The 14,263-nt window shown below is 42.9% G+C and overlaps 1 protein-coding gene across 4 annotated transcripts in view; it reads left to right on the top strand.

The window, feature by feature from the left end:
* Positions 1–9,411, top strand: part of LOC109867394 (trinucleotide repeat-containing gene 6C protein) — a 76,901-nt gene extending 67,490 nt beyond the window's left edge. For 2 of the 4 annotated variants that reach the window (XM_031830991.1, XM_031831003.1), the window contains 3 exons: positions 532–753; positions 1,514–1,727; positions 2,140–9,411. In XM_031830991.1, the coding sequence (XP_031686851.1) occupies positions 532–753; positions 1,514–1,727; positions 2,140–2,497 (794 nt within the window). In that variant the 3' untranslated portion in view covers positions 2,498–9,411. The remainder of the gene's footprint in view (positions 1–531; positions 754–1,513; positions 1,728–2,139) is intronic. The other 2 variants (XM_031830995.1, XM_031831011.1) reach the window with 1 other exon arrangement.
* Positions 9,412–14,263: the final 4,852 nt, after the last annotated feature.

The following is a 14,263-nucleotide window of genomic DNA, read 5'->3' as shown; positions in this document are numbered from 1 at the left end:
CCAAATGTAATCCTACTACCAACTACCCAGTGCTGGTTAATCAAGTCCGCCACGATGTGATTGCATTGTACTCCTCATGGAATTAAGTTTGAGTGTTTGAATCAAGAAATGCTTTGAATGTTGTGGCCCTAGACGCCTATTCATAAGCATGTGTTGACGTGACATTTTTGTTGCCGCTAAGCAACCCACTCAGAATTACTATGAATACTTAAAAAATGTCCCCTTTTTAAATGTCTTGAGTGACCCGCATTCTGTTTTTACATTTATGTTTCCTGTATTCATCAATGTGATCTCCGATATGAAATATATAAATCCAAGAAGCCGAGGTTTATTGTTGATGAACAAGTGTTAATGTGGGGCCTCTTTTTAAAACTTTGCATCTGCCCAAAGTTAGATGTCTAAGAATCTTTCTAATAGCAGATTATAGGCCTACATAAATTTCCTCAATGTGTCATAGAACATAGGCTTCCACAGAGGGTCTCCATCTCTACAACAGTAGTGGGTCTCATAGGTTCCCCTCTTCTCTCTCAGGTAAACTATCTGACATGAAGTCCACCTGGTCCCCAGGGCCCATCTCCCACCCCTCCCAGGCCTCTCTGTCCCACGAGCTGTGGAAGGTCCCCCAGGGGCCCCGCAACAACACAGCCCCCTCCAGGCCACCTCCGGGCCTCACCAACCCCGCCAAGCCCTCCTCCACCTGGGGAGGAAACTCCCTGGGCCTGGCCCAAGGCTGGAGCAGCTCGTACACCTCAGGTGAGATGCCACAGTAGAACTCCTCAGCCTGAAATATAGACCGGGGGAGTTGCTCTGTAAGAAGCCTGGAAAACCTGGTAATATACCTAGTAGAGGAAAATCAATGAACGCTGTGATCAGGGATTTGGAGTTAGTCGTTTTGAGATTTCTGTTTTGAGATTTTGACTTGATGCTCATTGAAAACCATTGACTGTGGATTTGAGCTGACCTTACTTTGTGCTGTGTCAACATCCTACCCTAACATAATCTTTTTGACACATTTACCTAAAGAAGCATAGTGTAGGACACCACATAGGCGTGTCATTTTCCTAGGTGTGTTCGTTGTACAGTGTGATTCTCCCCCACTATGTTTTGAGCTCCCCTCCGCTCGTCACTCGCTGTAGCAAGGTGGAGCAATACACACCCCGCTGTGGTTAGAGGCCCTTGTCAAACTGAAGTCTTGCAGCTTATCAGATAAGACTTAAGTGACTTTTATCATGGCTTCAAAGAGAACCTAAACCGTGTGACCTTATTTTGACATGAGTCCTAAGGTCACACTGAGGTAATAGTACAAGAGTAAAAGTGCTTACATGAGACAATGAAAATATGTCATTTAAAAAATAAATAAAAAACATCCATAGACGACAACAATGGACAACTTATGTACATGCATACAAATGTTGTCATCGATAGAAGACAAGTTATTGACCAAAAATGATTGCTTTATATTTTATGTGGACCTGAATATCGACTGATCATCAACCTTCTCTGTTTCTCTCAGAGGGCACAACCTGGAGCACAGACAGCTCCAACAGGACCAGTAGCTGGCTGGTACTGAGGAACCTCACCCCCCAGATAGACGGCTCCACCCTGCGGACGCTGTGCATGCAGCACGGCCCCCTCATCACATTCCACCTCTTCCTGACCCAGGGAAACGCTGTGGTGCGATACAGCTCTAAGGAGGAGGCTGCCAAGGCCCAGAAGTCCCTGCACATGTAAGACTCCCAAACTTGAAGGGGAAAAACCTATTTGGATTTTGTGTCGTCATGATGATGTGGCCGGTGACTCGTTTGCTTCTTGAAAGTCCAATATCGTGTGAACTCGACTGCTGACTTGAAAAAGCATTGTGGGACTGTATTAGTGGACTAATTAAAAAAAATACCAAAAGATAGTTTTGGAGTGGGTTTTCTCTTTTACCCATACTCTATGCTGTTCAGGGTAGTGATTATCTCAGTCTGACCTTAAACAAAACATTGTCTCAACTTCTAGGCTATATACATCTCACTGACAAAATAGCAAAGCCTATAAAGAAATACTTGTACTATACTTCACCACGTGTAAGAAAATCCATGTTGATACTATAACACCTGTAAGTATGTGATGTATAACTGAGCCCTGTCCTCTTAGGTGTGTGCTGGGGAACACCACCATCCTGGCAGAGTTTGCCGGGGAGGAGGAGGTAAACCGCTACTTTGCACAAGGCCAGCAGCAGCAGCTTCCGCCCACCACCAGCTGGCAGCCTAACCCCGGCACCAATCAGACGCGCATGGGCGGAGGCTCGCAGCAGCACGCCATTGGCCATCACTGGAGTGGCGGCCTTGGGGGAGGAGCCAAGACCGGCGGAGACCTGCTGTGGGGGGGCGTGCCCCAGTACGCCAGCCTGTGGGGGCCCCCTAGTGGCGATGATAGTCGCGGCGTTATCGGGAGCCCCAACCCCATTAACACGCTGTTGCCAGGCGACCTGCTGAGTGGAGAGTCCATGTAGGACAACACACTCACAAACCAACCATGAGGATGGATGTTTCAACGCTGGAACAGACAGTGGAAAAATAATAATAAATACACAAAAAAATTACAATGAACAGGAACAAAACCAAGCAAATCATGTGGCGATAATCAGTATCAACGGAACTGTGAATCGTGTACCAGAAGGCTGGGGGCGACGACACAAGACTGCTGACCCCTACGCCCTTCGGTTTTTACGTTTTTTTCTCCCCTCCTTTTTAGTTGACTTTTTAAAAGGGGATTTTGTTTTTAGTATTTGATAAATGTTGGAAGCAAACAAAAATGAAATGCCGAAAAGACTCAATGAAGAGAGAACCATTAAGTGTTTTTAAGTTTTCCATGAATATCGCACATTCTGTGTGAAGTGTTTTTTTAGGAGAAGCAATCGTAGAAGCTGCCATTTTGAATCTTTCCTTTGCCCACGAAACTACAAATTTATTTAAAAAAGGCCATTCCCAGCATGCCCGTGGTTTAAAGACCTTTTACTTACGTTATTGTTTTGTTTCCAAGCACTAATATTAGCCTTAAGCGCTCTACTGCGGCCCAGGTCCTCCTTCAATCTCAAGCCTTTTTCATTTTTTTGAAACTGAAGAAATATTGTGATTTTGAAAGCTTGCTCAGTTCCCATCTCTGAGCCAGTGAATGGAACAGAACAAGTGTGATCAACCAAGGTCGTATTCACTAGGAACGAAACGGAAGCAAGCGGACTGAAACTGAGGGACTACCTGAACTTTGTCCAATAAGAAATGCTTGTTTTCGCATGCTGTTGCAAAACGTTTTGCCACGTGTGCACCAAATGAATATGACCCCCAAGTCACTCGGCAGTATGAGGCCTGTCAACACTGACCCAACCAATCATCAGTTAAAACCTTTTTCCGTTTTTCTGGTCATTCATTTGTTCTTAAAGGGATTTACACTGCTGTTTTTGTTCTTTTTGTATATCGGGCGCATTTTTATATCTATCGCAACATAAGCTGAGAGATTATTACACATCGACAGACCTAGCTGCATCTGTTTTATGTGTGTTCTTGAGTATATGTCTGATGGAACCTAATCATTCACGTCTGGGAGTTCAGATTACCACTGCTCAGAACTACGACTTCAGCTATACTCACCTAACGAGACTTACAGGTGCTTCTTGTCAATTATTAACATTATTAGTCGGTTCCGTTGTTGACCCTCGTCCCCATTATGGTCCACCAGTTTCTGGAAATGACGACAAAAAAAAAGAAAACGCTTCAACTTGATGTGAAAGTTACATTGTGCAATATATACGCCACAGACCCTTCTTCTTCCGTCCACGCTCAAGTCCAAACAGGAACTGGTTTCTTTACATTTTTCGTTCTTGATTTTTGTTGTCGTTGATCAAAGCAAAGAACTTAAGAACTACAGAAACTTTACCTTTTCTAATTTTTGATTCCCACCAGGCCACCCCCTTGACACCCCCCCCACCCCCCCCCCCCCCCCCCCCCATGAAAAACCGTTGCGTTAACTCTTGCCGGAGAGGAGGAGCGAGCGAGGATGTGTGTTCAGAAACTGTCTCTGCAGCCCTGAAACTCCTCATACGTACACATTGAACTGGGGTACATGAGAAAGCACCATCAGAAAGCCCTTCCTCTCCACGTTGCCACAGCCACACTGAACAGACTGAATCCAGGTGGGGGAGTCACTGGAGGGTCACTGGAGATCTGGCACAATACCAAATAAGAGGGGTTTATCCTAATGCAGTAGATCTACTACGAGTGTTCCTTGTATTTGGTACTGTGCAAAAATGTAAAAGATAGACTAAGTAACCTTTTGTCTATTTCAAAGGGTTTTATCATAGCACTTATGAAGAGAGCTAAACGCTTCAACTTGCAAACCAATAAATCAGAAAAATGGAGCAGCAACTTTGAAAACTGAAAAGACAAAAAAAAGAACTCTTGCTCTTTTTGTACTGTATCTATACTTGGAAATAACTTCTGGTATTTGTTTGTTCCTCTTTGGTCCAAGGACTTGTATGAACTTTAAAATGGTAGCAGGATGAAGAAAAGAAAAAAAAGGAAGTCTACTTTTATCTGACAAAAAAGTCTGCAGTGTTTGATTTTTTTCTAAAGACATTTTCTTTTAACTATATCAAAGTGAATATCACTGTTACTCCAAAATGTTTAGCCTTTTTCTTGTCTGGAGACACTAGACATGCAATGTTACCTGTCTCCGGCCAACGGTCGGTCGGAGTGGGGAGGGGGACGGTCACGGTCCACTGAGTGCCTCTCTGCTGTGGTGCCCATGGCGATGGTCGCTAGGCAAGGCTACCCCCACAGCAGCATTTCCTCCTGGGCTGGCACCAAGCTCTCCCATTAGACACCCTCAGCCCGGCAGGAAACCACGCTCCCTCCAAGACTGGCCAATCAGCACGGAGCTAGCCAGCTAACGACCGCGCCAGCAGCACTCGACCTCGTCTCAACCAACCCTCTCCATTTCCCCTAATCTTCTTTCACACAAAGATCACTTTAGCTGGAAGTCAAGAGACAGTCAAATTTCTGGAATTTTGCCAGTGTTTGATTAATTTTAATTTGTTTTCGTTTGACGTTATGTATTTTTTGATTTGTTATTTTTGTCTACATGCAGTGGTCTTTTCAAGATGGCTGCTTGAAACTAGCCCTTTTCACTGTTCATATGCAGAAACACTTTGGTCAGAGGTGCCTCTGTATGTTCATCCTGTGTATTGAATGCAAACGAGGATCAATACTACAGCCGTCATTGATTGTCTATTATTAGTTAGTATCTTAACTGATTGATTGATCATTGCTTTGTTTTGGACAGTATTCTGTAGTACTTCCAGGCAGTATCTCAAGACGTAAGTTAGACCAATAGGGTGTCTCAGATGGGTGAGTGTGTCCTGCCTGACCCTAGCTGCTCCACCTGGGTTCCACCAGGGCTGTCCCCTCTCGCCCGCTCACACAGCTGCTACTCTACACCCTCCAGTCCCCACCAAAGCAAACAACCTAGGCCATGGCCCTCCCCCTGACCAGACATAAACAGCGACTCAGTTCTGTTTCTATGCAAAAGACTAGAGGCTGCGGGCCCTTTACAGCCAACGTGCCAATCCTGCCTTAAGGGTTGAGCACCGACTCACAGAGCTAGACCCATTAACCTCTTGCTGTATGTACCCTTCAGCACTTAGAATATGTCTGCTCCTGGTCCTTATAGCTGGGTTTAAACCACAACACTGTCGTATTCCAAACTTCCACCCTCCCTCTATGGGGAGTTAGTACCACTGAAGTGGAGGTATAGTAGGCCTCTCTTTACTGTGCTGAAGAAGACTGATCACCTGTCAGCTGATTCTCAGGGTAGGAGATGTTAAAAGATGCAGCTCTCTCTGTATGCATGTCCTTTTGCTGTAGTGTAAGAGAGCCAAGTTCTACACTAACTAATGGCAAGCTGTGCAGTAGTACTATAGACTTGTTTTGGTTGGAGAATTGTTTTTGGGGAACGGGATAGTAATGGTTTCCCTTCCCAACTATAGGCCTACTGTAATGTTACAATGTAGAGGCCCATTCTGCATGTAAGATGCCAATGTTATCCTATGTGCCAATAAAATATATAGATCTCAAACTAGCCCATGTTATACGATCTGGAGAAAGAGCTCTTCTCTTCCCAGGATGGAGGATCTTTGATAACCTTTGTGATGGAGGATCTTTGATAACCTTTGTGATTGAGGCAGGGGGGCAGGAGGGATCAAACAAATGGGTGGGGGCAACACACCTCATCCTGAACCACTGAGATAATATGGCCGGGTCTCTCATGGCACCCTGTTCACTATGTAGTGCATTATATAGGGACATAGGGTGCCATTTGTGGGGAATGCCCTGTTGTTGATCAAATCTTTGGCGGATCCAAGTATCCTATGGTGCACAGTCAGTTTGATGTTGGGTAATCCTGGGTACATATTTTTTTAAACCAAATGAATTTCTTGCATTTTAACGTCATTTTAATATGAAGTTTGACACAAAATCAAGAAGAGAAAATTATATAAAAATTTAAAAAAACAGACTAAAATAAAAGATCTATAATATGTTAACTAAAGCTCTGCACTTCTAGCTGAAATGTCTCCAGTCCAGCAACCTCTAACTTCTACCATCCAGGGAGTCAGAATGCAGGCTGGGGAGCCTTTTTGTGGATGCTGTATTTATCCTATTTGTTAGTTTCCTCAAAGCGGACCCACAACTGTATATTTCCACAGACCCAGATGGCTTCGGGCCCACTGTATCAGCCCAGGTCGCTCGCCTCACTGTTTCTGCGGTAGGTAATGAGAGTGGACGCATTTCAAAAGGTACAAAGTCTTAACAACAAAAAAATAACACAAAAAAATGGGATAAGGCTACCTTTTTGGGACTGTTCGGCGTCCTGCAGCACACTAGCAAAAATCACTATTGCCTGTTTCTGTAACTGCCTTGATCCAAGCTCAGAGACCAATTAGCCGGGTGGGGGCCTCCAAACGTCCGCTCGGTGTGTGTGCACCAGCACTGAGGGGCAGGCCGTGCTCTCTCTCTACTGCTTAACTATAGATATATATGGATATGTACGCTCGGTGTGTGTGGTAGGTAGCACATCAACAGACACCTTGGATCTCAATCTCTGAAACCTTTTATTCCTCTTAAAAGGTCTGGGTTCAATACAAACTGAAGATGAGCAATATGTATTCCCCCCGCAAATAAGTGATACGAAGGAAATGGAATGGGTTTAGTGGTTAAACTGGTACTTGATGGATCATGAGTAATGTCTTTCCTACCTGGAGTTGGATATGCACGTTCTGGATTTATGAACATATTACAGTAAGTACCTTGAACTACTTGTACTGTATGTGAATTTGTCTAAACAACCCAACCTGAAATCACCTGTTTTTTAAATGCATACTTTCCCAGTAGAGAGAAATATCATTAAACATATCAACACAAAAATATAAACACAAATACTTGAATCAAGGAGCGCCAATAACGTAATGTGAAGTCTCTTTTGTAAAAAAATAAAAATATGTTAAAAAAAACAAAAAAACAAAAAAAAAACAATTTGACAAGTACACTTCCAAGCTTGAGGTCATCAATTAAAAAAGATTGGAGAAAAAAAGTGCAAAAATCATTTGGTTGTGTGCTTGAAAGTCAAATGTATGTGTGCAAACAACTGTGTGCTTGGCAGGCTTAGGACTGCTGTCATGTTCCATTCAGTATGTTGTGTATTGACATTGTTGTCCTTTTATTCAGTTTATTTTTTGCTTGTCAAAACTATATTCTGATAGACATTTATCTTCTAACGTTGCACTGAGTGTCTTCTACCCCTCACTCAGCTAATCGTAGACAAACGAGGGGAGAGGGTGACAATTCATGTGTAAATGTTTACTCAAGGACTTAATGGAAAAAAAGTTTTTGTTTTATCTGTAAAATGTTTATCTACCTTAGTGGCTTTTATTGTGGAATAATCCAAAACAAGGATTATCATTGAGTATTGCACCATTTTGTTCTGATTACATGAAAAAAGACAAAAAAAAATTATCTAAGAATTGTGGCCATAGATGGTAGGACTAGTAATCTCTTAACTTCATGGAGAAATGGAAAGGGATATTGTGGGGAGATGAGTTTGTTACAGGACTCATTTCAGAGGTGCCTATCTTATTTTTTTTATGCATAGCCACCTGCCGTTTACAAACATTTCATTTGTCTGAAGTTGAGGAAAAAGGAATTTTGAAATGTTGAAAAAGACAAATTTCATCTTCCATCAAAAAAATATGAACATAAAACAAACTTTGCAAAATGAAGATTTATGCTACTTTCAGAACTCTGGGATTGATCAGTGTTGTCGTGTTTTTAATTTCTCTTTTTTTTTTTGATGTCGACAGACTGTATGTATTGAATTATTTGAATTTTGTCTTTGTAAAAAGACAACGCAATTTGCTCACTATCTTGCACACTCGTAAAGATGTGGATCTTGTCTCGGGAAGGCCAGGATTTCCAGAGTTCAAACTCCACCATTTGTATTTAAATTTGAGAGTTTTAAATTACAATAACTTTGAGAAATGTAACTCCAGGCACTGAAAGTTAGGGATTTAAATAGAATATGATATACCATTGCTTCTAAAAATCCATAGCAGTTACATAATTTACCAAATAAATGACTGAAAATGAACTTTGAGAGAAAAAGTAGAGTGCTTTACATTTAAACAAAATTGATAAATGGTTTTAATTGTCAAACGGCAGTGATTAGTTTTACTTATGCATTTTCTTTGAGGTTCCATCCTGTAACTTTCAGGAGCTTTGTGCATTACTGTCTCTGTTCCTGTGGCAGATATTCAATGAGTTAAGAGATTCTGTCTAATAGATGGTTTTCAGGAGACAGATTTGAAGTGTGGGGGGGGTAGCTGGTTTTTAAAGGATCATGATCTATGCACAAGTGGGAGGGAGAGTCCAGGCCTGCTTTTCTCTTGGGGCCCGGAACTCGTACTCTGGGGTTCAGGGTTTGATGTAGGGGTGTGTCTTTGTGCTACAAATTTGCTATGTTAGATTTTCTTCCCCCTCATCAGATTTATGGCAAAACTTTGTATTGCTTCGCCATGCTGTGTAATCCTTAAGCAATGAGCGCTTATCCTTCTGCTAAAGCACTGTGGGTTATACTGAGAAAAAGCCCATGACTTAAGGCGGTCTGGTTTTTGTAAGGGGGGGAGGAGGTGGTACTCTGCCTTTTTATTTAAAAAAGAAACATTGAGAAATGTCTGTACTGAGAAAGTTGTGGCTTTTAATGTTTTTTTCTCCTCATAGAATGTGATTTAATGACATGCACCGGAAAAAAAACATTTCCATGAGTTATGGAGCTTCTTTCGGACTATATTAATAAATTGACATTTTTCTTGGCTGTTAAAAAGCGTCTTGTCGATTTCTTGTGTTGTCTTGATTTTTCATGTGGACATTAGTATTAATGCACCTCTAGAGACGAAGCCAGTAAACTAGATGCAGCCGGATAAGGAAGCAACTTCGGACAACTCTCACACACCACCAAGGAATACACTTGAAGCACCCCTTGTTATAAAAAAAAATTTTTGCAGTAAGCTGTTGAGTTAAATCTCAAAAGCACTTTTATTCAGGTCAGAGTGAGTTCTAAGAATTTGCATATCGCAAAAGGACATTACAGCTTTCACATCCAACTGAACTGCAAAGTCACTACCTCTGCTTACATATTACCTGTAACCCCTGTGTATAGCCTCACTTATTTTGCTATATGCTTGTAACTAAGCATTTCACTGTCAGGTCTACACCTGTTGTATTCAGCACATGTGACAAATACAATTAGATTTTGAAGCTGTGGTTCAGCACACCATGCAAACACATCCGGTGAGCCATCCCATGACTGGTTAATTTCCGATATGTAGCAAACTCAATGTGGAAAGGCAGGCACCCTGTTGCGAGCATGTGTCCTGGAGCTTGTCCACATATTAGCCAGTCCGCATTAAGACCAGGTTTCCTGGTCCCATCCAGTATTAAAAATATTGAGACATCTTGACGCCATAAAGGTTTTATCAGTCTACACTTGATATCAAGACAATTTACCGGACCACAATGCATTTAATAGTCTACATCTGTCTCAGAATGTGGACAAAGGACGGGATGTTAGCACCAGGTATAAATTGGTATTTTGTAAGTCCTGATATTGGAATGGCCATGATTATCTGTTTCCTGCACAGGCTCAATCTCCATGACTGGACAAATTTATTTATTTATTTATTTTTATTTTACCTTTATTTAACCAGGTAGGCAAGTTGAGAACAAGTTCTCATTTACAATTGCGACCTGGCCAAGATAAAGCAAAGCAGTTCGACAGATAAAACGACACAGAGTTACACATGGAGTAAAAACAAACATACAGTCAATAATGCAGTATAAACAAGTCTATATACAATGTGAGCAAATGAGGTGAGAAGGGAGGTAAAGGCAAAAAAAGGCCATGATGGCAAAGTAAATACAATATAGCAAGTAAAATACTGGAATGGTAGTTTTGCAATGGAAGAATGTGCAAAGTAGAAATAAAAAAGATAATGGGGTGCAAAGGAGCAAAATAAATAAATAAATAAAAATTAAATACAGTTGGGAAAGAGGTAGTTGTTTGGGCTAAATTTTAGGTGGGCTATGTACAGGTGCAGTAATCTGTGAGCTGCTCTGACAGTTGGTGCTTAAAGCTAGTGAGGGAGATAAGTGTTTCCAGTTTCAGAGATTTTTGTAGTTCGTTCCAGTCATTGGCAGCAGAGAACTGGAAGGAGAGGCGGCCAAAGAAAGAATTGGTCTTGGGGGTGACTAGAGAGATATACCTGCTGGAGCGTGTGCTACAGGTGGGAGATGCTATGGTGACCAGCGAGCTGAGATAAGGGGGGACTTTACCTAGCAGGGTCTTGTAGATGACATGGAGCCAGTGGGTTTGGCGACGAGTATGAAGCGAGGGCCAGCCAACGAGAGCGTACAGGTCGCAATGGTGGGTAGTATATGGGGCTTTGGTGATAAAACGGATTGCACTGTGATAGACTGCATCCAATTTGTTGAGTAGGGTATTGGAGGCTATTTTGTAAATGACATCGCCAAAGTCGAGGATTGGTAGGATGGTCAGTTTTACAAGGGTATGTTTGGCAGCATGAGTGAAGGATGCTTTGTTGCGAAATAGGAAGCCAATTCTAGATTTAACTTTGGATTGGAGATGTTTGATATGGGTCTGGAAGGAGAGTTTACAGTCTAACCAGACACCTAAGTATTTGTAGTTGTCCACGTATTCTAAGTCAGAGCCGTCCAGAGTAGTGATGTTGGACAGGCGGGTAGGTGCAGGTAGCGATCGGTTGAAGAGCATGCATTTAGTTTTACTTGTATTTAAGAGCAATTGGAGGCCACGGAAGGAGAGTTGTATGGCATTGAAGCTTGCCTGGAGGGTTGTTAACACAGTGTCCAAAGAAGGGCCGGAAGTATACAGAATGGTGTCGTCTGCGTAGAGGTGGATCAGGGACTCACCAGCAGCAAGAGCGACCTCATTGATGTATACAGAGAAGAGAGTCGGTCCAAGAATTGAACCCTGTGGCACCCCCATAGAGACTGCCAGAGGTCCGGACAGCAGACCCTCCGACTTGACACACTGAACTCTATCAGAGAAGTAGTTGGTGAACCAGGCGGGGCAATCATTTGAGAAACCAAGGCTGTCGAGTCTGCCGATGAGGATATGGTGATTGACAGAGTCGAAAGCCTTGGCCAGATCAATGAATACGGCTGCACAGTAATGTTTCTTATCGATGGCGGTTAAGATATCGTTTAGGACCTTGAGCGTGGCTGAGGTGCACCCATGACCAGCTCTGAAACCAGATTGCATAGCAGAGAAGGTATGGTGAGATTCGAAATGGTCGGTAATCTGTTTGTTGACTTGGCTTTCGAAGACCTTAGAAAGGCACGGTAGGATAGATATAGGTCTGTAGCAGTTTGGGTCAAGAGTGTCCCCCCCTTTGAAGAGGGGGATGACCGCAGCTGCTTTCCAATCTTTGGGAATCTCAGACGACACGAAAGAGAGGTTGAACAGGCTAGTAATAGGGGTGGCAACAATTTCGGCAGATAATTTTAGAAAGAAAGGGTCCAGATTGTCTAGCCCGGCTGATTTGTAGGGGTCCAGATTTTGCAGCTCTTTCAGAACATCAGCTGAATGGATTTGGGAGAAGGAGAAATGGGGAAGGCTTGGGCGAGTTGCTGTTGGGGGTGCAGTGCTGTTGTCCGGGGTAGGAGTAGCCAGGTGGAAAGCATGGCCAGCCGTAGAAAAATGCTTATTGAAATTCTCAATTATGGTGGATTTATCAGTGGTGACAGTGTTTCCTATCTTCAGTGCAGTGGGCAGCTGGGAGGAGGTGTTCTTATTCTCCATGGACTTTACAGTGTCCCAGAACTTTTTTGAGTTAGTGTTGCAGGAAGCAAATTTCTGCTTGAAAAAGCTAGCCTTGGCTTTTCTAACTGCCTGTGTATAATGATTTCTAGCTTCCCTGAACAGCTGCATATCACGGGGGCTGTTCGATGCTAATGCAGAACGCCATAGGATGTTTTTGTGTTGGTTAAGGGCAGTCAGGTCTGGGGAGAACCAAGGGCTATATCTGTTCCTGGTTCTAAATTTCTTGAATGGGGCATGTTTATTTAAGATGGTTAGGAAGGCATTTTTAAAAAATATCCAGGCATCCTCTACTGACGGGATGAGATCAATATCCTTCCAGGATACCCCGGCCAGGTCGATTAGAAAGGCCTGCTCGCAGAAGTGTTTCAGGGAGCGTTTTACAGTGATGAGTGGAGGTCGTTTGACCGCTGACCCATTACGGATGCAGGCAATGAGGCAGTGATCGCTGAGATCTTGGTTGAAGACAGCAGAGGTGTATTTAGAGGGGAAGTTGGTTAGGATGATATCTATGAGGGTGCCCGTGTTTAAGGTTTTGGGGAGGTACCTGGTAGGTTCATTGATTATTTGTGTGAGATTGAGGGCATCAAGTTTAGATTGTAGGATGGCTGGGGTGTTAAGCATGTTCCAGTTTAGGTCGCCTAGCAGCACGAACTCTGAAGATAGATGGGGGGCAATCAGTTCACATATGGTGTCCAGAGCACAGCTGGGGGCAGAGGGTGGTCTATAGCAGGCGGCAACGGTGAGAGACTTGTTTTTAGAGAGGTGGATTTTTAAAAGTAGAAGTTCAAATTGTTTGGGTACAGACCTGGATAGTAGGACAGAACTCTGCAGGCTATCTTTGCAGTAGATTGCAACACCGCCCCCTTTGGCAGTTCTATCTTGTCTGAAAATGTTGTAGTTTGGAATTAAAACTTCAGAATTTTTGGTGGTCTTCCTAAGCCAGGATTCAGACACAGCTAGAACATCCGGGTTGGCAGAGTGTGCTAAAGCAGTGAATAGAACAAACTTAGGGAGGAGGCTTCTAATGTTAACATGCATGAAACCAAGGCTATTACGGTTACAGAAGTCGTCAAAAGAGAGCGCCTGGGGAATAGGAGTGGAGCTAGGCACTGCAGGGCCTGGATTCACCTCTACATCGCCAGAGGAACATAGGAGGAGTAGAATAAGGGTACGGCTAAAAGCTATGAGAATTGGTCGTCTAGAACGTCTGGAACATAGAGTAAAAGGAGGTTTCTGGGGGCGATAAAATAGCATCAAGGTATAATGTACAGACAAATGTATGGCAGGATGTGAATACAGTGGAGGTAAACCTAGGTATTGAGTGATGAAGAGAGAGATATTGTCTCTAGAAACATCGTTGAAACCAGGAGATGTCATTGCATGTGTGGGTGGTGGAACTAATAGGTTGGATAAGGTATAGTGAGCAGGACTAGAGGCTCTACAGTGAAATAAGCCAATAAACACTAACCAGAACAGAAATGGACAAGACATATTGACATTAAGGATAGGCATGCTTAGTCGAGTGATCAAAAGGGTCCGGTGAGTGGAGAGGTTGGTTGGTGATTTAGACAGCTAGCCAGGGCATCGGTAGCAAGCTAGCATAGGATGGAGGTCTGTTAGCCACCCCTTACGTTCCGTCAGTAGATTAGTGGGGTTCCGTGTGGTAGAGGGGATTAATCCAAATCACACAACAACAACAAAAATAAAAACAATAGATATAGTTATAGAGGCCCAAGAAGAAAATATAATAATAATAATTTAAAAAATAATTTAAAAAAAATAATAATAAAAAAATTGTCCGATTGTCTATTCAGAT

Source organism: Oncorhynchus kisutch, linkage group LG1, assembly GCF_002021735.2.
Source record: "Oncorhynchus kisutch isolate 150728-3 linkage group LG1, Okis_V2, whole genome shotgun sequence".
Lineage (NCBI taxonomy): Eukaryota > Metazoa > Chordata > Actinopteri > Salmoniformes > Salmonidae > Oncorhynchus > Oncorhynchus kisutch.
The sequence above is the reverse complement of the archived record's forward strand: the minus strand, read 5'-3'. Positions and strand labels throughout refer to the sequence as shown.